Source organism: Ailuropoda melanoleuca, chromosome 13 (genome assembly GCF_002007445.2).
Source record: "Ailuropoda melanoleuca isolate Jingjing chromosome 13, ASM200744v2, whole genome shotgun sequence".
NCBI lineage: Eukaryota > Metazoa > Chordata > Mammalia > Carnivora > Ursidae > Ailuropoda > Ailuropoda melanoleuca.
This window is the reverse complement of record NC_048230.1, coordinates 59,056,663-59,078,562: the sequence shown is the minus strand read 5'-3', so window position 1 is coordinate 59,078,562 and position 21,900 is coordinate 59,056,663. Positions and strand designations below refer to the sequence as shown.

The 21,900-nt window shown below is 50.2% G+C and overlaps 2 protein-coding genes and 1 long non-coding RNA gene across 3 annotated transcripts in view; 1 reads left to right on the top strand and 2 right to left on the bottom strand.

Moving 5' to 3' along the window:
* Nucleotides 1–2,121, bottom strand: part of SLC13A3 (solute carrier family 13 member 3) — a 71,258-nt gene extending 69,137 nt beyond the window's left edge. The window contains exon 1 of the mRNA XM_011236844.3: nucleotides 1,988–2,121. Coding sequence (XP_011235146.2) covers nucleotides 1,988–2,098 — 111 coding nt within the window. The 5' untranslated portion in view covers nucleotides 2,099–2,121. The remainder of the gene's footprint in view (nucleotides 1–1,987) is intronic.
* Nucleotides 2,122–2,243: 122 nt separating this feature from the next.
* On the top strand, nucleotides 2,244–5,668 carry LOC117795759. Its single transcript, XR_004619894.1, has 3 exons — nucleotides 2,244–2,425; nucleotides 4,367–4,559; nucleotides 5,197–5,668. It is a non-coding gene; the product is annotated as an uncharacterized LOC117795759 (long non-coding RNA).
* Nucleotides 5,669–13,757: 8,089 nt separating this feature from the next.
* On the bottom strand, nucleotides 13,758–16,245 carry TP53RK (TP53 regulating kinase). The gene is made up of 2 exons (XM_034641237.1): nucleotides 15,908–16,245; nucleotides 13,758–14,347 (listed from the first exon to the last, which is right to left on the bottom strand). The coding sequence occupies exons 1-2, from the start codon at nucleotides 16,191–16,193 to the stop codon at nucleotides 13,869–13,871; spliced, it is 765 nt and encodes a 254-aa protein (XP_034497128.1). The 5' UTR covers nucleotides 16,194–16,245; the 3' UTR covers nucleotides 13,758–13,868.
* Nucleotides 16,246–21,900: the final 5,655 nt, after the last annotated feature.

Here is a 21,900-nt window from a genome sequence, read left to right as displayed (position 1 = left end):
AGGCACGTTACTGGGGCACGCTGGGGTCCGCATGGAAGTACATTCACAGGGAAGCTAATGAAACTTAAGCTTCAGAGCCCCTCCCAAGCCCTGAACTGAATTTTCTATTTGTAAATCTGTGCACTTTTTCTTAAAAAGCATCCCTCAAATACTATATGCTTCAGGCCCCATAACACTTGGATCTGCCCCTGGGTTCACAGATCTTGCAAGAAGGCTGAACAGAGAGAAGCTTGCAGAAGCCCCTGCTGAGGACAGAGATGCTGTGTGTTCTGTCTTTTCTTCCCTGGGGCTCCACCTGGGACCTCACAGACCCGTCCATCCTTCCACCGGTGATGCTTCACAAAGCGAGGCAACTTCCTTGCTCAACCCTTCACCGCAATTCGCAGATGCCAGCACCATGACGGCCCCACTTTACAGACAAGGAAAGTGAGATCCAAAGAAGAAAGGAGGCTGGTCCAAAGCACCAGGCCGGGAACGGGATGGTTTTGAAAACTGACCTCATCCTTATTCTGGCATTTGTTGTTTCTCTCTTCAATGTCAAAAAAGTCTAAGAACTTGGATCGTTTCACACCAGAAAACTTGTTTGTACGTGAACCCTGGGTCTCTTTGGCGCCAGCTGGTATCACCTTCTTACTCCCTGTGCCCAAGGAGGGACCCTTCCTCCAGGCAGCCCTCTCTGAATACCTCTCCCAGCTCCCCTGCTCTCTGCTGGGGGATGCTGGGTAATGTACCGCTAAATTACACCCGCTCTCTGTTTTTCTTTTTTATGAACATAGAACATCACATTGAGGGGCACCTGGGTGGCACAGCAGTTAAGCGTCTGCCTTCGGCTCAGGGCGTGATCCTGGCGTTCTGGGATCGAGCCCCGCATCAGGCTCCTCTGCTGGGAGCCTGCTTCTTCCTCTCCCACTCCCCCTGCTTGTGTTCCCTCTCTCGCTGTCTGTCTCTGTCTCTATCAAATAAATAAATAAAATCTTTAAAAAAAAAAAAAAGAATATCACATTGAGAGGTAGTAAAACAACCTCCTGGAGGGAGAAGCCTTGTCCTCTGCCCTCCCATGATGCTCCAGATGGGCTGGGCGCCCGTGAAGGACCCAATAGGGACCCGTGACAACATCTTCTCCAAGCCCCCATTGGTGTTGACTTTCATCATAACATTCCTGACCTCAATCTGCAGCCTTTGGTCGAGGGATTTACTTTCTTTGAGAGTGTAGAAACAGCTCAGGTGCTGGATTCTGATAAGCCAGGGACTGGGTCCCCAATCAGCGGCTTGCTGTGTGATTCTGGGCAAGTCACTTCATCTCTCTGAGCCTCACTTTTCTTCTCTGGAAAATGAGATAAGTAACCCCCCCACCACCACCCAGGGGCACCGGAAGGATTAAATAAAATGATGCCTGCCCGGCAAAGCTTCACTGCCTGGTTCCCCGTGAGGGTTCCTCCGACCCTGGCTGTTCCCATCACGTAAGGGGCCTGGACTAAAACCGGCCAGTGTGTTGTAGGCACTTACCGTGTACCAGGCTCGGTTCTAAACGATTTACATATATTGCCTCATTTAATATTTACCACAGCCCAATGGGTTGCCAGTCTGGTTTCCTCCATTTTCACATTTGAGTGAAATGAAGTTCAGAGAAGTTCTGTGACTTGCCCCCCGTCCTACAGCTTGGCATTCACCACGTGTTCGTTATGATTATCAAGTGAAATTTTGCACGCAGCGCCCAGCACGTGGTTAGAGCTCATTAACAGCGGCAAAATCACTCCTGGAGAAGTGAGAACGTCTAGAAGGCTGGGTGGGGACTCGGGCTCCAAGGCGCCCTGGGAAAGGGTTCGAGGGGGCCAGGTACAGGGAAGAGGGTCGACAGTCGAGGGTCGAGGGGGGTCCGGGACGTCGGCGGTCTCCCGCCTCGGAGGCGGGGGAAGAGAGGGTCCTGCCCGCAGCACGGCCCCTCGGGTGGGCGGAACGGGGGGCGCCCGGGAGGAGGAGGCGTTACCTTGGGCGGGAGGGCGAAGACCACCGGCAGCAGCGCAAGCGGCGCGAACAGCAGCACCAGCAGCCGCCGCGCGCTCCACACCTTCTTGGCCACTGTCGCCAGCGCTGCCATCTGCGCGATCGGCCGGCGGAGCGGGCCGGCCCGGGACTGCCCGCGCCTGGCCCCCCGCGCCGGCTTAAAGCCTGGGGGAGGGTCCGGGGAGGGGACTGCGCTCGCGGCCCGCCCTCTCCCAGCTCCGCCCGGAGGAAAAGGGTGGTGCCTGCGCCCCCGGGACTGGGGAGGAAGAAGAGGGCCGGGAAAGTCAGGGAGCGGTAGGCACAAGAACAAGGAACGGACTCCAGCCCTCAAGGCAGTGTGGCCTCCGGTTTAACCTGCGGCCACCGGCGGAATCTCTCCTCGCTGCTCTCGACGGCCCGTGGAAGGGGCGGTCACGACAAGGTGAGGATGAAAGCGCCTGTTAGCATCACCTGGGTTCGAGTCCTGGCTCTGCACGTTCTCGCTGCGCGGCCTTGAGCGGACGGCCCTGGAGCCTCAGTTTACTCATCCACAAAGTGGGGGTGATGATAATGGTCTCTACCAGACAAGAGGTCAGTTGGGCGGTTTAAATGGGTTGATGCACTTAACGCTCAGCACAGCGCCTGGCGCCAAGCAAGCGCTCCCGGGGAGTCAGTCGCCATTGCTGTTGATTCGGTCCTTCCTTCCAGGGTGGGTGAGCCGCTGCAGGTAGGAGCCCAGAGGCATCCTTTCCTTCCTCCTGGGTAAAGGCACAGGAGTACCGCTGCAGAGGGATAGGGTAGATGCATCCTCAGCTTTTAAAGAGACTGCCAAACTGTTCTCCAGAGTGTTTGTACCATTTTACATTTCCATTAGCAATGAATAACTGATCCAGTTTTTCCACGTCTTTGCCAGCATTTCGTGTTGTCCCTATTTTTTATTTTAGCCATTCTGATAGAGGTGTGGCAATATCTCATTGTGGCTTTAGTATTTATTTTCCTAGTGACTGATGATGTCGAACGTTTTTCATGTGCTTAGTTGCCATCTGCATATCCTCTTCCAGGAATCATCTTTTCCTGATGTTTGCTCGCTTTCTAATTAGACTGTTTGTTTTATGCTGTTGAGTTTTGAGAGTGATTTATGTATTCTAGATAGGATATGTGGATTGCAAATATCTTCCCCCAGGCTAGAGCTTGTCTTTTCATCTTTTCAACAAAGCCTTTCACAGAGCAAACATGGTAAGGGGTGGCGGGAGACAAGGATCCTCACTAGCCAGGGAGGACAGAAGTCCCTCCTTCACTTCTGCTGACACCACCCTGGGAAGGAGGGGACACATTGTGACAGCCTGGTGAGGATGGAAGTCAAGTCTCCTCACTCAGCCTATGCTGGGGGGCGGGGGCGAGGTCACAGTTTTTTTCATGGTGTTCAGCTAGAGTAGAGAAGGCTTGTCTGAAAATGGTCTCACTGGGCTGATCTTTCCTTGTGCTTTGGCTATAGAGGGCAGGCTTTTGCCGGGACTTTCTGGAAGCTTCAGTCAGCATTTCCGGGTTGCCTGCTTCTTCCAAGTCTAAGATTTAGTAGGCAAAAAGAGAACCCAATAGACTTATCACTGGATTGTTCCTTGGGTCCCAAGTCGCTGCCTTCATCTCTCCACTTTCTAGAATCTTCTTGTTTGTTTTGTGTGTATTGTAGAGGGTTTTCAGTTATACTCAGCAGGAAGTATAGAGAAAATTATGTCTACTCCATCTTCCCAGAGGTGGAAGCCCCTCTGTTCTTATTTTATTATTTCCCATGTGGGTCACACTGCCATGATTCCCATAAACCCCTAGAGCAAGTTATTTCCCAATGGACCCTTTGCAGGCTGTGATGAAACTTTCTCCAGTGTCCTTTCAAATTGGGCACCTGACCTTGAGCCAGCCCAATAACCGGCTTCATCAAAGGTTCCAGCCAGGTTAGTGGTGGACGACCTCGGATGGAGGGTGAGGCCCTGGAGGGAGCACTTTGGACATTCGAAGCCTGGGTGTGGGAGGATAGTTTTCCAAACCAGAGAAACTATTCCTGGGGATTTGGGCCAGCTGACATCATAGAAACTGTGGCCCATTCCCCAAAGCCTGAGCGGAGGCAGTTGGGACCGGGGTATATTGCACCCAGAGCCCCTGGACTGACTTCCTTGTTCTGGAAAGAGCTAAGAGATTAAGAGGACAGTATTTAGTGTTAGAACAGAAGTTTCAATCCAGTGGCTCGAATGGAATAATAATAATAATAATAAGTAGTAGTAGCAAGCACATAAACTGCACTCACAGTGGGGGAGGCACTGTTTTCAGCACTTTGCATGTTTTAACTCATTTAATCTGTACAATAATCTGTTTGCATTACCTTTCTGAGTCTGTCATGCTGCATTAGACAAAGCTCCATTCCAATTCTGGCTGGACCGCTTGACTTCTTGTGCAAACCTAGACAAGAGCTTGAACTCCAATGGGCCTGTTTCCTAGCCTGAAACGGACACAAGAAGAGTATGTCGCTCACAGGGATGCTGGAAGAACGAACGAGCAAGGCTGGAGCACAGTGCTGGTGCATAGTAAGTGCCCAACAATTGACAACAATTATGATCATTCTGCTTGTGGCCGATTTTATTTTCCCAGGACGGCACCAGTATCTCTCTTCCTTCCTACGTGGGCTTCCCATATGCTCCTCTTAAACATGATGGACACTCTTCCCACTGAGAGTTGGGGGTCCCTGTTCCCACCTGTTGAAAGTGGGTGGGGGCTTGTGCCGCACCAACCAGAAGAACATGGCGGGACTGATGCTATGGGATCTCCAGGGCTCAGCCATAAAGAGGGTACAACTTCTGCTTGGTTCCCTCACTCCTGGGACTCCCATCCTTGGAACCCAGCCACCATATTTGAATTTCAGACTACACCAGGCACAAAAACCAGAGACAGAAAGCAAGGCTCCTATCGGGCCACCAGCAACAATTAACCAGCCTATGAGCAAATGAGCCTTCAGATGATTCCTGCCCCTAGCCTTTGAGTCTTTCAGCTGATGTCCCAGACGTGGTGGAACAGAAACCAGACACCCCCATGCTGCCCTGTCCAAATGTCTGACCCATACGATCATGAGCATAACGAATAGCTGTTTTATGTCATTACGTTTTGGAGCGATTTGTCACACAGCAATAGATAACTATTACTACCGCCATTATTTTTCTCACCCAGAGTGAGCAAGTGGGGGCGAAGTAACAGAAGAAGGAGTCAAACTCACAGAGGAAGTTGGTGGCGGAGATCAGCCAGGACTTGAATGGGCTGAAACCTCTACAAAGGGCTTCTTATAGGAAGGAGAGTCCACCCGACATGAGGCCCCTGGTTGGATGACTTGGACCTTCGCACCCTACAGGAGGAGTGATGGCTCCCAGGCTGGGCCCACCAACACCCTTTCTTTGTTTCTTCCCCCGTTACGCTGAGAAAGAAGTAGGATGTGGGAGGGAATTCTTAAAGAACTTCCACAGTTGATGGATGGTTTGACTACCATTTACTTTCATTCCCTACTAGGCTTGTCCGTTAGATGAGGAAACTGCGGCTCAGAGAGATTAAGACATTTGCCCAAGGTCACACAGCTAGTGCACAATAGAGCTGAAATTCCAGTGATACACACCACCCCTCCTCCTCCCCATTTTTAGAATTATTATTATTTTTGAAAGATTTTATTTATTTATTTTAGACAAGGAGTGTGAGCAGGGGGAGGGGCAGCGGGAGAGGGAGAGAGACACTCAAGCAGACTCCATGCCCAGTGTGGAGCTTGATGTGGGGCTTGATCTCACGACCCTGAGATCATGACCTGAGCCCAAACCAAGAGGCCAATGCTTAACTAACTGTACCACCCAGGCACCCCCTCCCCATTTTTAATAGGAAAATAACAATTTATGTAAAATGTCCATACATATTGATTATAGTCACCGGCCCAGGGTTTTTTTGGTAAAGATTTTATTTATTTATTTATTTGAGAGAGAGCGAGAGAGAGAGAGAGAGCATGAGTTGGGGGGAGGGGTAGAGGGAAAGGGAGAAACAGACACCACCCTGAGCAGGGAGCCTGATGGGGGGCTCAATCCGAGGACCCTGAGATCATGACTGGAGCCTAGGGCAGATGCTTAACTGACTGAGCCACCCAGGCGCCCCACCAGCCCAGGTTTTAAGGGCTTTCTATGTGCCAAGCACTGTGCTGAGCACTTACGTGAATGACCAAGCCATGCCTAGTTCTTTGACCCTATGTCCTGCCTGCCTTCCCCTTGATCACTCCATGCCTCCCTCTTTGTGACCTTTCTCTCCTTGCACATGCTGAGTTCTTGGCATGGATTGCTCCCTCTGCCTGTATGTCCCCCTGCACCTTGCCCACCACCCCATCTCAGTGGCTGCTTCCTTCTCTCACTCAAATCTCAACTCACACATCACCTCTTCCGAGGGGCCCCCCCAACTACCTACTCTACTGGAACATACCCTTCCTCAACTCTGCCTCACGCACTCTGTATAAGATCCCCCGACCGCTTTCCTTCAGGGCATGAGTCATCGTTTGAAGTGATTCCCCACTAGATTACACTCCATGAGAACAAGGAGTCCAAATTATTCCCTGCTACATTCCCAGTGCCTGGAACAGTCCTGGAACATAGCAGAGGTCCCGTAAGTCCTGAAAAATTGAACATGCCTTAAATCATTGCACTTTATTATTATGAACATTAACCGAAAGCCTATCATTCATTCACAAGTATTAATTGAGCAACTACTATATACCAGGTATCATTCTGGGTGCTGGGGCTTTGGCAGTGACCAAACAAGACAAAAGTCTCTGGTCTCACAGAGTTTTCATTTTATTAGCTCTATAATAAGATAAACGAGTGGAATATATCACATATCCCATACTGCTTAGTGCTATGGAGAAAAATAAAGCTGGGGGAGGGGAGAGAACGCAGGGAGTACTGGCACCAGCTTTCCACTCCCCCTGCACAGAAGGGGAGAACTCAGTGCCCCCCCTCCTAACCCCCTCGCTGAGCCCTGTACCACTGTCAGCATCTTTCAGTGTGACATTTTGGTCAGGCCTCTACAGCTCCAAGAGCAATATTGGCTTTGAAGCCAGTCCCGGCAGGTGGGCCTCAGGCTGGGGTTGGGATTAGTTACCCCTTTTAGCTCCCTGGCTGGGTTCCAGCCACTCAGGCTTGCAGGGCCTTTCCTCTCTATGGGGGAGGGGGCAGGCCCAGAGTCCCCCGACCTGGGGTTGCATCTAACTCTGGGTTCTGGGCCATCCCCTAACCTTCTGTATCCCAGGCAGGAGAGTGAAGGTTTACAAACATGAGGAGGCCTTTGATCAGCACCAAACCCCCAGGGTTCTGAATGTTTTTTGTTCCATGCTGCAGGCCAGGACCATACTCCACTTTGCCTCCAGCAGGGAAAGCGGTGGGTAGGTGGCGTGTGTGTGTGTTGTGTGTGTGTGTGTGTGTGTGTGTGTGTATTTGGGGTAGTGGAAGGAAGGCTCATGTGGCTCCATGATTTTCTTTCCCACAAGCAGGCTGTTGCTTGCCTGAGGGAATTCAATTCAATTCAGCAAATGTTTACAGAGCACCTACTACCTTCCAGGCACCATTCTAGAAACCATGGCTGGAGCAGTGGGCAAACAAGGCCCCCGCCCATGGAGTAGACAGGAAGCAAGCAAGCAAGTGAATGTGAAAGATAGCAGGTGCTCAGGAATGGGATGGAAATAAGGCTAGGGAGGGCTGGGAAGGGGGTGTCACTTTTATATTGGGTGCTCATGGAGACCTCTCAAAGTGGCGTTTGGCAGAGACCTAAAGGAAGCCAGAGAGGCAGCCACATAAAGATCTGTGAGGAACAGTGTTGCAGGCAAAGGGAACAGCAAGTACAAAGGCCCTGAGATAGCAGCATGACTGTTAGAAGAACAGGGTAAGCAAGCAGGGGCAGAGTAAGAGAAGAAGAGGCCAAACTCACAGAAGAAGCTGCTGGCAGAGATCGGTAGGCCTTATGGAAGCTGAATCTCAGTCCAGTGTTCTCGTCTCCCGGCCCTGAAGAGAAGAGGCTGGAGCCTGCCTGTCATTGTTCCTTCACTTTGACCTCAGTGGAGAGGGCTGTGCTGCCCCATCTGCCAGCCTGATCCAGGAAGGCGGCAAGATGCCAGGGAACAAGGGTGGCTTTAGAGGTTGGGGGTCTGTTTCTGTTTTGGTTAGGAATGTTTGTGGCTTCAGGCGATAGAAAACCTGACTAAAACAGCTTCAGCTTTAAAGATGCTTACTTATGCAAGTCATAAGTCAGGGAAAGAGCTCTGAGGTCTGACGTCACTAAGGACAGACTCACATTTCTGCCCATTCTTTATTCCCTTGTCTTCCTCTCACTGACGCTGTACCTGTGGGGCTGCCTCCTGGTCTCAAGATGGCTGCTGAACCTCCAGCTATTGCCACTGCATTTAAAAGCAGGAATTGCTGATGCAGGTGTGTTGGAGGCAAGGCGTGGAGAGAATTCTCACACCCTTTTGTAAGAAAGAAAATCTTCCCCAGAAGCGACTTCTGCAGATTTGCTTTTGTGTTTTATTGGCCAGAAAAGAGTCACACGCCCACCTGCATATCAGGGACCAGTCCAACCTTCCCCAAGATGAAGCCATTCTCACCTAATAAATACCTGGACAAACAGAGGCTCTGTCTAAAAGGAATAAAGACGGTAGCTTTTGGTAGGCAACAGTGCCTGGCACAATCTCTATCACGTATAAGCTGATGACTGGGCAAGATGCTTAGCATCTCTGAGACTCCACTTCCTCTTCTATAAAATGGGTACAGTAAGTAACTGCTGTTTCTGCCCTCTTAGCATCTATCCCGTCCTTCTCAGGAACACCTTGATTTTCGTTAGGGCTGTGGCTCTCAGAACAGCATCACCTGGGAACTTGTTAGAAATGCAAATGCTCGGGGCGCCTGGGTGGCACAGCGGTTAAGCGTCTGCCTTCGGCTCAGGGCGTGATCCCGGCGTTATGGGATCGAGCCCCACGTCAGGCTCCTCTGCTATGAGCCTGCTTCTTCCTCTCCCACTCCCTCTGCTTGTGTTCCCTCTCGCTGGCTGTCTCTATCTCTGTCAAGTAACTAAATAAAATCTTTAAAAAAAAAAAAAAAGGAAAAAAAGAAATGCAAATGCTCAGCTCTGGCCCAGACCTTTGGATTCAGAAGCCTTGGGATGAGGGTGGGCAGTGTGGGGAAGTGCACCTGTGTATCTTTGGCTTCTAAGTGGGGCAAATGATGCTTTATTATAATTGCCTGTTTGTTGGTTCTAAAAAGAGTATTAATAGGTTCTATAATAATAACAATTGCTAGCTGTTAACGATGCGCCAGGCACTGTGGTGTCCCTCTACATGCGTTATTCCACTGATGCTTCTGGTGGGCATTGATGGGCAGCCCAGGGCCCCCTCAGGGCAAGCCTGATTGCCCCAAATGCAGGAAGTGTGGTCAGCAGGCAGCCACCACCTTCAAGGATGGTGTCCCCACAGAGAACGGCCTCACCCACGCTCCTGTCCTTCCAGGGGTGGCCCGCCAATGACTGTGTGATGGGAGATTATAAGGGCCTGTTCCTCTCAGCCCAACTTGGGACATCCCTGCAGGGCCTCGGCAGGCAAAGAGCTCCCCAAGGGGTCAGCTGAGGCTGTTGCTGGGTCCACTCCCCGATCCCACTTCTGCCCCTGCCCTCCCCTGCCGTCTTGCCTTTCCTTCTGTGGAGGATGACCCCCGAGGGCACGCCTTAGTAAACATCCTACGGGCTACACTGCATCTCAGTCCGCTTCCTGGGGATGCCGACCCATGACAACACTCACAGCAGCTCTACGGGGTAGGCATCATTGTCGGTCCTTCTCACAGAGGACGCTGCCGAGGCTCAGAAAGGTGCGGTGCGGGGGCGGGGGTCCCGCGTCATGCAGCTGATCGGCAAGGAGACGTGGGATGGGAAGCCATCACGTTTTCTGATTAGAGAAGTGGCATAAACCGGCTTTACAAGGGTGCCTGTGGCTGCTGAGTGAGGGAGAATATGGGGGGCAGGGCAGAAGCAGGGGGAGGAGCGGGGAGACCACTGATTACAGCAATGCTGGGAGAGGGAAGGGGCTCCAGGGGGAGCTGGGTTTCCTCATCATTGCAGCATCCTCAGGACCCAGCACAGAGCCGGATGCAGCCAAGGTGCCCCATAAATACCCAGGGAATGAATGAAGAAGTGAGAGAATGGATGACCAAAATCAAGGCAGGAGGGAACTAGCCACCCCCACACAGCCTGAATGATCAGCACGCGGCTGGTGTATAGGGTGCCCAGCTAAGGTGCTGAGTGGATAAACGAGCCAAGTTCCAGGTAGGGAGAGAGGAGGAAAAGAGCGAAGGAGAGGAAGGAGAAGGAGGGAACGGGAGGGAAGGGAGAAAGAGGAAAGAAAGAGGGACAGAGGAAGGAGGGAGGAGGATGGAAGGGGAGGGAAGCTTCTTCAATGATAGTAACTGGCGACCTCTGCTGGCAGACAGAGAGCTCCTCTGGACTCAAGAAAGGGCAATTTGGTCCTTTGGTGGGGCAGCACCCTGAATTCAGGACACAGGAGGAAAGTCCCAGTGCCCTTGTCAGCTGGGTTCTCACAGCCCGGGGTTCTAGCAGCCAGCGGCAACCGGGTTAGGACCAGGATGAGGTGAGTGAGGCTCTCACTAGGGCACACATTCAAGGGGGCACCTAAAAACTCAGTCATCAAGACAAATATTTTAATAATTAAAAAACAATTTAAAAAATTAAAAAAAAAAAACTTGGCTAACTATAGCCCACAAGCTGTCTGCCTGGTTTTGTAAATAAATTGTATTGGAACCTGGGTCAGGGTCAGAGTTGACTTTCTCGGCCACAGCAGAGATGATGCACACAGCCCTTGGCTGGTGGTGTTCCCAGATCCTCGTGGCCAGCAAGAACATGACTGCCTGTGCAAGGACTCACTATGCCCAACGTGGGTAACTCCATTCCATGGCCCATGGGCCAGCCACAGGAGCTCTTTTAAGTGTTCTAGAAGATGTGGGCATTGTGTCCTTTGCAGTGTTGGACGTGTCTCAATGTCACATCACATTTCCCTGACTCTGCCACTCACTAGCCGTGTGACCTGGGGCAAGGCTCAATTTCCCTGTGCCTCCATTGCCTCCTCTGTAAAACAGGTTAATGCATGCAAAGAATTCAGTAACTGCTCAATGGTGAACTGCTGGGGTTACAAATGTGGGTTTGAATCCCAGCTCTGTCACTGATGTGACCCTAGGACATGATGCTTTACATTGCTGAGCACCATTCCTCATCTGTAAAATGAGGTTTATAATTCATCTGGGAAGGTTCCAGTAGGAACTCACACAGAGCTGCTAGTGCCATTGGCTCACGGTGGCAAAGTGCCGGCTGTCCCCACGAGAACTTTGAGGAATCAGAATTGCAGAGGGTTGCTTAGCCCTCTGTGAGATGCTGAACCAGGGACGGAACCACTGCTCGCCTCAGAATGTTTGCTAATTCCTTATTTCCCATCACGGCCACGGGCTGAGTACACAGACGGACTGTTCTCCTCCCGGAACATCTGTGGTTTCTCCAGGAGCCCCCTCTCCCTCAATGCTTGCAAAGACCATTTAAAATGTTCTGTTGCTGCTGCTGCCTCTATGGCCACTGGCCACCATGTCACACGCAGCAATGGTTCGCAGCACACACGTTGAGGCCTCCATCCCAGACTACTGCCATCACCGGCCTGGGTAGCTGAGAAGCCTTCTCCCTGGTTTCTCATTTCCCCTCTTGCCCCCTTTAGCCCTTTTCCTACCAATGTCATCCTTTCAAAACATAAGTGTGATGTCTCCCTGTTTAAAACTCTCTAGGTCGCACTGAGAACAAAACCCAGGCTGGCCACAAGGCCCTGCGTGATCTGGTCCTTACCCACCTCCCCAATCTCACTTCCTGCTTCTCCTCCGCTCTCTGCAAACCCGCCACCCCGGCTTTGCAGCCCAAGGATGCTCCTCCTTCACCGACTTTGTCCCTCACAGCGGTTCCGCCTGGAACACGCTCCCCACCTCCCCGTTCTCCTTCACACAGCAGTTCCAACATCAGTTTGTTTGCTAGGAGAGTAAGGCCAGCCTCATGTCCCCTCTGTGCCCCCAGCACACAGTGAGCACTAGGTATCTGCTGACCTACTGGCTGTACACGTGCCCCAACCTCCCCCCACCCAGGGCAGATATGAGCCTCATTAGCCTTACAGTACTCGTGAGGAAATGGGAATGAGCCCTCTCGTTGATTGAAATAATTGAAAAAACTATTGCCAGCCCCTAGGACCCCTGAAGTTTGTTGAAAATGTTCTATAATGCCAACACATATCATAATAATATAAAGATAAGAATATAGTAATATAAGCAATATATATAACATACATATATAAAATAATTTAATAATAATATCATATCCAGTATCTCATTTCTTAAAGTACCAGTGAGGAGCACATGGGCTTGGGAGCCAGGTACAAGTACCCTCTGCTACCTGTGACATCTTGGACAAGTTCTCCCCTTTCTGAGCCCATTTCTCCATCCACAAACTGGGGATAATACCCAACTTGGAGTTGTTTTAGATCCAATATGAACACTCCTGGCACAGTATCTGACAACCAGTAAACAGGCAATATTAACTCTCCTCTCTACTAGGCACCACTATCCAAGAAGGGAAGTTTTCTGCCACACGCACAGGGCTGACTGTGGTGAAGGGAACACAGTCCCGGACCCACGAGAAAGCTCACTCCTTGCGCACCCCAGTATCCCACAGGTTACCGGCCACACATAAGGCACTCAAAGTATTTATTTGCTAGCTGGAGCTGGCAAGGAGGAAAGGTACTTTATTTTATACCTCCCCACGGCCACACACCTCTGGGGAAGAAACTGACGCTGGGCAGGGTTTTCAGTGTAAGGAAGCTGGTGGCATTTTGCACCTTCGCTCAGTTCCCCTGCCGCTTTCCCTTAAACCAGGCTTTATCAAACTTCAGTCCTTCCCAAGCCACTCCACCTCTTGTGTTCTATCTACTTACTACCTGTGATATAAATCAACTCACTTTTTTACCTACATAAACTAAAAGAAATTTTGTATTGATCACTTGCCTTCATTAGAAGGTAACCGTAAAAATACAGAACGAAAATGAAAACAATGCTGTATAAAATTATACAAATTTCAGCTACCTGAAAGCTATCAGCCTGCTTTTTGTAAACAAGACTAATTGGGGTTGAGCAGTATTTTTCCTCTTTTTGTACTGTGACCCCCAAAAAGAAATATATTTTATATCAAAACTCGGTATATACCCTTGTCTACATATACCTTTGAAACAAATTTTTAAACAGTACTTCCATGTCATGCACTCTGGATATTCCCCAGTCTACGATTCTACTTCATTTTTAAAATGCTGGCTGCATCCCACTATACTGGTTTCCAGAGGACTATGCCATGTACACAACAAAAAAAATGGTGGATTGGCGGGTAGATAGAGACATCCGTGAGACTTTGTCCTCGTCTCACCCGAAGGACTGTAAAGCAAATAACGTTGTCTCTATGTGGTTCCATGTTCTGCAATGCCATGCTCACGTACCTGACGTACACATGGCGCAGACAGAGAAAGCCTGTCCTAGATCTTTCAGATACCCAGCTCTGCCTAGAGCATGTCTTCTGTACACAGCAAGCTGCTGAGAACAGTCGACTGCAGATGATGATTACCCTTAACAAGGATGATCACAGACCGCTTAAAAATACCTCAACACCTTTATTTAGGTCTAATCTCCTACTCGGAGCACTCCTTCACATTCTCTTGGACGTAAGTGGCCTAAATGTCTGTACCCGTCAAAGAGACTCTTCTACCCGACCATGGACCTCTTTCTTCCTCTCAGGCGCACTTCATCTAGTTTTTTTAGCACTGGCTTGGACTTTTTGGAGAAGGTGGCGTAGCTCTTCAGAAAGGCTTCAAACACAGTCTCAGTGTTGGGATGGGTACTGAGGAAGGCTTTCTCTAGCACGTAGAGGTCAACTCCCTTATCTTCCGGAAGTGCTGAAATGAAACTGAGCCCAAAGTCTATGAGCACAATGTTCAGCTGTTCCACGGGGGGTTTCAGGAGCATGTTCGAGGTGGTGAGATCACCGTGAATGAGGTCTTCATCGTGCATTCGAGCCAAAACCTGCCCAACGGTCCTGGCTAAGCCAAGGAGACTTTGGGGAGTATTTTCAGTCTCCACAGTGGACTGAATATAATCGCGAACAGTCACTGAGCCTTCAATTTCTTCCATATATAAGCAGTTGGAAGCATAGTCTACAAAAAAGACAACGGGGGCAGATATCCCTGCAAACAAGATAGAAATGGTTATTGGATTAGATTCTTTCTTAATGTTAAGTTTAATTTTCAAAGATTGAGCCAGACTTTTACAGTGCATATCTGCTTATTTCAGGAAAAATGATTTAGGAATGCTGCAGAATAGTACAGCTTAACTCATGTGGAAGTTTTCCTTGCTCATGCCCTGCAGGATTGTGCCTTAAGCCATCCCACAGCTAAGCTTAGTAGTGCCAAAGTGCCCTCCTCCTTTCCACCCTTTATGATTGGATTTCATTCGTCATACTTATTCCCTAAACAAAACAAAACAAAAGAAAGAGCCAGAAGGGTAAGCATAGTCAGAGTAGGCTCCACCTCCAAAGGACACAAACAGGCCAGAGTGTTGGCTGAGAGAGTCACCTTTGCAGTCAGAAAGGATGGGTTCAAATCCTGGCTCCCTTCCTTATTAGTTGTATAACCTAATAGTCACATCAATTCTCTAAGCTTGTTTCTGTTTCTAGAACAGGAGAATGATACCTCCAATAATTCAAAGAATTCATTGCATTCAAAGATTCAATGAATATTTATTGAATGACAATCAGGCCCAGCACACTTTTCTAGATACTGGAGACTTATCAGTGAGGATACAGCAGGAAACAAAGCAACTATGATCCCTCCTTAATGGAACTTACATCCTAGAGAGGGTGAAAATAGAAAACAGGAACACACAAATAACTTCATTAAACTTAGGCAAGGGCAGAGATATGTCTGTTTGCTACTTAATTTCCTCCATCTCTCCCACTACCTAACAATGTTCTGGTGTAAAGCAGGTGCCTAAGAATATTAATAAAAGAAAGAAAGGATGTGTAAAAGTCAAAAGCCAGTGTTTCTGAGTCAGAGGTTATGGGCTGAGAGCCTGGCTGGGTCACTCACTAGCTGTGTAACCTTGGGCAAGTTACTTCCCCTCTCTGAGCCTCAGTTTCTCATCTGAGGATAAGGTATACTGTGGTGCTGTACAATGGTGTTTTAATTTAAAAGTAATAAACGATTTCATGAAATCTAAAATGTACTGAGTGCTATGTACCAGCCATACAACCAAACATACTGTGACTTCCCTTTACAGGCGAGGAAACTGAGGACGAGGTTAAATAATTTGTTGAAAGCCTGCATATGACACAGTGGTGTCGGGATTTGAACCCAGAGAGCCTGGCTTCACGGCAAGTATTTGTAATTACATCTGCTTCTTAAAAGTAATGAATGAAGAGATAATGATCGAACACTGAGACGGTACAAATGGGGAAATCGAGGCTCAGGGCAGTTAAACAGCATGCTCCCTGTCGAGCAATAGTGGAAGAGCCGGGAACTGAACCGGGAGCAATGGCTCCAGGACAAACGCTCCTCGCTGCTAGGAAAGGCAGCTCCTTAAGAATGAAGGAATGAATGACGAGAGAGATGAAAGGTTGGCATTTCTCAGCAGAAGTTCACGCAGAGGGTACAAAGGGAGAGACTGAGGGGAAAACGGGGCGCGGCGCCCAAGGGAGACCCTTGCTCGCGTCGCTCGGGCCCCCGAGCCCCCGGGCCGGGCCGCCTCACCTGCGCGGCGGCAGCGGAGCAGCGCCCGGGCCTCCTGCACCGTCCGCCGCCGGCCGAGCCGCGCCTCCAGTGCCGGGTGCCGGTAGCCCTTGGGGAAGCGGTGCTTCACCACGGCCGCGCGGCCCTGGAAGCGGCCGCGGAACACGCGCGCCTCAGCGCCCTGCTTCACCAACTCCAGGCCGCTCAAGAAGCGGCTGCTCCGCTCCCGGGCCGCGGCCAGCGCTTCTGCCTCCGGTGCCGGCTCGTCGTTCTTCTCGGCCGCAGCTGCAGCACTGGCGGCCGCCATGACTACGCCTCGGCGCCGCCGCTCGGAGCCCGTCGGCTGTCTCCGGAAACTGCCGGCGATGTTCGGCTCTCTCCGTCGTAAGTCTTCGGACCTCTTCGGCCACTCCAGTGCCTACACTTCCGCCGGTGGAAGCGGCCCCGTCTCCGCCATCTTCGGCTATTTCCGTGAACCCTCGGCAACTCTCGGTCAGAAACTCTTCGCCTTTCCTGGACTCTCTCCAGAAGCGCTGAGGCTCGCGGTCGGCCTTGGTGGCTCCGCCTCCTAGTTCTCTGGCTCTTCCGGAAATAGTTCACTAATGGTATCCCCTTTTTACTCTTAAAAGCGTGCTAGTTTGGATAGTAAATCTACCTATGGGTGGTAGAGTGGCGGCGGGGTGTGGGCAGTGGTACAATTTTAAATAAGGTGGTTAAGAAGGCTTCTGTGAAAAGAAAGCGCTTCAGTGAACAGGTGGCGTTTGAGCCCTGTGAATGGATGCCTGAAAGAAGAGCATTCCAGGCGGAAGGAAGAGCAAGTGCAAAGGCCCTGGGGGAGAAGTGTGCTTGGCATGTTTGGGGAAGAGCAAGTCTCTGTACTTTGGTTTCTCATCTACCAAATAAGACTGTAAAGAATACCCATCATGGAGGTTTTGCGAGGGTTCAATGAGTAACTGGGGGTAAAACACATAGAACTATGCAGACACATGATAAGCATTCCCAGGTGAAAACTATTATTATTTATGGAGGGCTTAATACAATAGCTATTATAAGTAGACTCCCAGCGCCAACCACTCTTTGGGGGGAGGGGCATCCCCAAAGTGTGGTGCCCCACAGGGGGCCACCAGAGCCGCATTGCACTGTAGAAGACCCTCCGTTACCCCAGGTCTTGGCTGCCAGTGCTCAGACACAGCCGCGGGGCAGTTTGTGTGGCTGACAGCACGAACCCTGACTGGTCCCACCACTGAATGGGTGGGTGTTTTGGAGATTGTGTTAGTTAGGGTACAGGATTAGCTGCTGTAACAAAGCGACCTAAAAATAGTGGCTTGATTATGAGAGATCTCTCTTTCTTATGTAAAAGTATAGCTCTGGCATCCTTAACTCATTGCTACCTTCTCTGAGTCTATTCCAGTTGCTCCCCTACTCCAGTTGGCAAGAAGAGGGATGAGGGTGGGGACAGGCAGCTAAGAACTTGACCCCAAAGTTCCACACGTCCCTGCCGCTCACATCCTATTGACCAGAACTCAGTCCCGTGGCCCATGAAGCTCAAAAGGAAGCTGGAAAAACTATTCTCTAGCAGGGCAGCCATGAACTCAGCTACAACTTTGGGAAAATATTATGAAAAGGAAGTAAGGGAGGAATTATAACAGGGGACAATGAGTAGACTGCCAAAAGTTTTGCTATTTTAAGCTGCAAGTAGCAGATTTTTCAACTAAATAGCTTACTTAGGATTAACAGTAAGTTCATTTATTTTTTTAAAGATTTTATTTATTTATTTGACAGAGAGAGAGACAGCCAGCGAGAGAGGGAACACAGGCAGAGGGAGTGGGAGAGGAAGAAGCAGACTCCCAGCAGAGGAGCCTGATGTGGGGCTCGATCCCAGAACGCCGGGATCACGCCCTGAGCCGAAGGCAGACGTTTAATGACTAAGCCACCCAGGTGCCCCAGTAAGTTCATTTATTACCCAACAGAACAAAATTTTATGAAGCGAGGGGTCTCAGGTGTCCTTTAGTCACTTTATGATTTTAGGGACCCAAGCTCTTTCCATGCCCTTCACCAGCCTCAGCTTTGGTCCCTACACTTGTCGTCTTATGGTCACAAGACGGCCACCAAAGTTCCACACGTGATATGAGAACACAAAAACATCTGGCCAAAGAAGAGAGGAGCTACATCTTATACACCTCTCTTTATTTGGGAGAAAACCCCTTGCTGGAAGTCCCTCCTCTCCCACCAGGCTTCCTCCGCAGGACATTGGCCACGATCGGCCCATGCATCTTTGCTTTAGCTGCCGAGGAAGCTGGAAAAGTGAGGATCTGGCATTTTTGGCCTGTGCAGGCAGAGAGCTGCTCTAGAAGCAAGGAGGAAGGGAGCTAGGCATGGGCCCTGGGGGGGCAGCCAAGGTGCCCGGTGCACAGTGGATGCGACAGCAAGCATTGTCTCTTTAAGGTTCAGATTCATCATCCTCAGAATGAGGGCAATTAGTTTTACTGTGGCAATGACTTATTAAGATTAAGTGAGATGTTGCTCTGAGGGTGCCTGGGGGATGGCAGACACTCTTCGAGTGCTCATTTTCCTCCCCCCATCATTGGGACCCTGTTTGAAATACTGAAGAAAGGCCCTTTCGTCCAAGGGTTGCTATGACACCAGCCCTCAGCTCTGCGGCCCCTGCATTCCATTCATACACAGGGCAAGCCACCTTTTCAGGCATCAGACCCTTTGTGTGGGCACAATGTGGTTTCCAGCATCTTTCATCAGCCCAGACTACTCAGAGCTCACCCAGAACCAATGCCATTTACAATGCCCGGTTTCCCAAGTCTGTGGCTTCATTATCATAATTGTTAGTGGCCACATAGCCATCTCCATGGTTACCGAATCTGTCTAAACCCCTTCTTTGGAAAATCCACTGTGCAAACATACTTACAAGTCCCAGGCTCCCTGTGGTCAGACTCGTTCTGGCTTCTACTGTAGGAAACCCTAGCTTCAAACCTTTCAATGGCTTCCCATTGTGCTGAAGATTAAAGACCCCTGAGATCCTGCATGGGACACTTCTGTCCCTCTTCCAGACTCATCTCCTGCCAAGCTCCCATTGGCTCTCTGATCTTCAAACACATTTGCCTTCTCTCAGTCTCTCATTCTTACCAGGCTCCCTCTTGCAATAGGGCCTTTGCATCTGCTATTTCCCATAACAGAAGTGCTCTTCCCTCCCTTTGTTGCCTAGACCCATCCAAGCATCTTTGCATGCTCAGCTCAAATGTCAGTTCCTCAGGGAGGCCCTTTCTGATTTCTCAGAGGAGAGAAAATCCAACTTCGATGAGTTCTGGCGTCCCTTTTTGGCATCGTCACAGACTTTCCTCTTTTGTTTGTTCGTATGACCATTTAAGTAGTGGCAGGATTTAGTTCCTCATCGGCTGTTCCTGGAGGCCACCCGCAGTTCGTGCGTTTTGGGCCCCTCCGTCGGGCAGCGCACAATATGGCAGGTGGCCTCATCAGAGAGGGTGACAGGTCAGAAGCACGTGAGCAAGATGGAGATCACCATCTTCTATAACCCAGTCTCTGACATGATATCCATCACTTTTGCTGTATTAGAAACGAGTTAGTCGGTCCTGCCCACCTTCATGGGAAACCATTTTTGAAGATGCTTACCAAAAGGACCCGTGAGATCATTTTTGTTCTCACTTGGGCCAACAAATGAAGAGGGATTCTCTATTCTCTAGGAGAGACAGAGCCCAGCAGCAAGCCTACACACGTTGTCATGACTTTAACACGAGCCACAGAGATCAAAGAACATCTAGGGACTTTATGCCCTTTCTATTATATAAATTCTATAGGTTACCTCATGGTAATAGAAGAGCCCAGGCCTTGCTGTACTAGGCCCCCATGTCACCAAGCTATCATAGCCGCTAACTCAGGAGACCAAGGGGTGAGCACGACCCTGGCCTACTGTCCCAATCCGGGAATCCTCTGGGGGCTGGACAGATTGGAAGCATGGCTCCTGGCTGGGTCTGCCAATACTGTTGTCAAACAAACACAGATTTACTCATCGCAAGAGAAGCCAATAACTCAAGAGGCAGGCAAGGGTTTGGAAAAGAGAAAGGGAGAAATTTATTTGGCTTGCAGGCAGCCAGTGGTGGGGGGAGGGTGGTAGGCTCAAGCCTTAACAACTGACCTCTCCCCCCACAAGAGAGGCACCTAGGGTTTTATAAGGAGAGGTTCAGGGGGTTACCGCAAGGCACCTAGCAGGGAGCGAGTGATCATGAGTGGGGATCAGTATGTGTTCAGTACATGGTCACGGGCAGAGAAGGGAATTGTTCTTCTAAGCATTCCTTTGCTCTCAGGGCTTTTCTGGCCTGGCGATTGGAATGTTCCGGTCATTGCAAAACATCTTCATCAACGCAAGAAAGTGCAATAAGAAATAAGCACAATGGGTTTCAGTTAGAGCATGAGTTAAGGGGTCTTGTCTATTTCTGGCTTTAACTGTTGGGGTCTATAGTTGGGCAAGAGGGCTCCCTGACAACCAGGTGACAATTCTAGGTATTCACAGATGGAGGAGGAATTGTCATGTGACAATGGCCACGAGGCCTCCTCAGGCTCTTCTCCATCCCGGAAAGGCAGGAGAGCATGATGGAGAAGAGGCTGATTTCCCCGGTAAGTGGGCTAGACTCCCTGCTCAGCTACATACTGGTGTGTGTCCTTGATCTTACTTCTTACGCAAGCAACTTACTTCACTCCCTTTGTCTCGGTTTCCTCATTCATAAAATGGGAGCAAAGGGTAACTATTACTATCTCATTAAGCAGCTGTGAGGGTTAACAGTGAGCTAATACATGCAAAGTACTTAGAGTGTATAATTACCACTTAATAGTTTCAGCTATCGTTCCCATTATTATTGCTGCATAACAACTTACTCCAGAACTTTGCACCTTAAAAACAGCCATTTATTATACTCCTGGAGTTTGCGGGTCAGGAATCCAGTCTGGAAACAGAAGGGACGGCTTGTCTCTGCTCCACAATGTCCAGAGCCGCAGCTGGAATCACCCGAAGGCATGTTCTGGAAACAGTGCTGGATGACTTCAAGGTGAGGACCACCCACTGGCGTGTCCACAGGCGGCCTCTCTGTGCCTTGGGCTTCTTCACAGCATGGCAGCATCCCGGTAGTTGGACTTCTTAGAGACTCAGGGTTCCTGGTGCCAGTGTCCCAATGTCCCAGCCTCCGGAGTCACGCAGTGTCAACTCTCTGCGACCTGCCGTTCGAGGGCAGTCCCAAGCTCAGTTGGACTTCAAGGGAGGTAACAAAGAATTTCGGAGCCCTGTTTTCAAACTGTCCTACTTGCGACCTGGGTGTGCTGTTGTCAGAACTGTACAAGGGTCCCCTGGCTCAGAAGGTCTTGTCGGTGCTTCTTTGCTGAGAGGCCTGTGTGTGTCTGTAACACACATCCCCACTGGGGGATCTGCCAATACCCGTGGACGAGCGTATCCATGTGGACACGCCGTGAGAGGCTGCGTGAGCCTGGGGCCGTGTGAGTGCTGACCTTATATGTGCATTTTTGCCTGAGAAGGAAAATTAGTGGGGTGTCCCCAGCCTGGTTCCTTTCTAGAGCTCATATATGGATTTGCCCACCTATTTCCACATGGATACCTAATGAGAACTTAACTGTCACACGGCCAGAGCAGAACTCTGCCCCAAGCCGCTCCTCTCCCAGTGGGTAAGTTCTTCTTGAGTCTATCTGCCCTCAGACCTACTTTCCTCCCACTCCCCACCCCCTGCTGCTATCCCCTTTGTCCAAATCAACCTCTCTCTCTCACCTCCCAACAGCCTCCTCCCCTTGGGTCCCCCTATTTCTGCCCTTGCTCCCCATAACCTACTAGAACTCTCCAATGATATCTTGTGTCCATGGGAATAAAATCCACATTCCCTACCCTGGCCTCCCAAGGTCTTAAACGATCTGGCCCTTGCCAACCCCTCCCTCCCCTCTCCCCGCCAAAGCCTGGTCTCCAGACACCGGGGCTTCACTTCCAT

Coding starts and splice junctions, on each gene's coding strand:
- TP53RK (XM_034641237.1), bottom strand. CDS start 16,193: ATGGCGGCCGCCAGTGCTGCAGCTGCGGCCGAGAAGAACGACGAGCCG. Junction 14,348..15,907: donor GCTCCGCTGCCGCCGCGCAG/GTGAGGCGGCCC, acceptor TCTTGTTTGCAG/GGATATCTGCCCCCGTTGTC.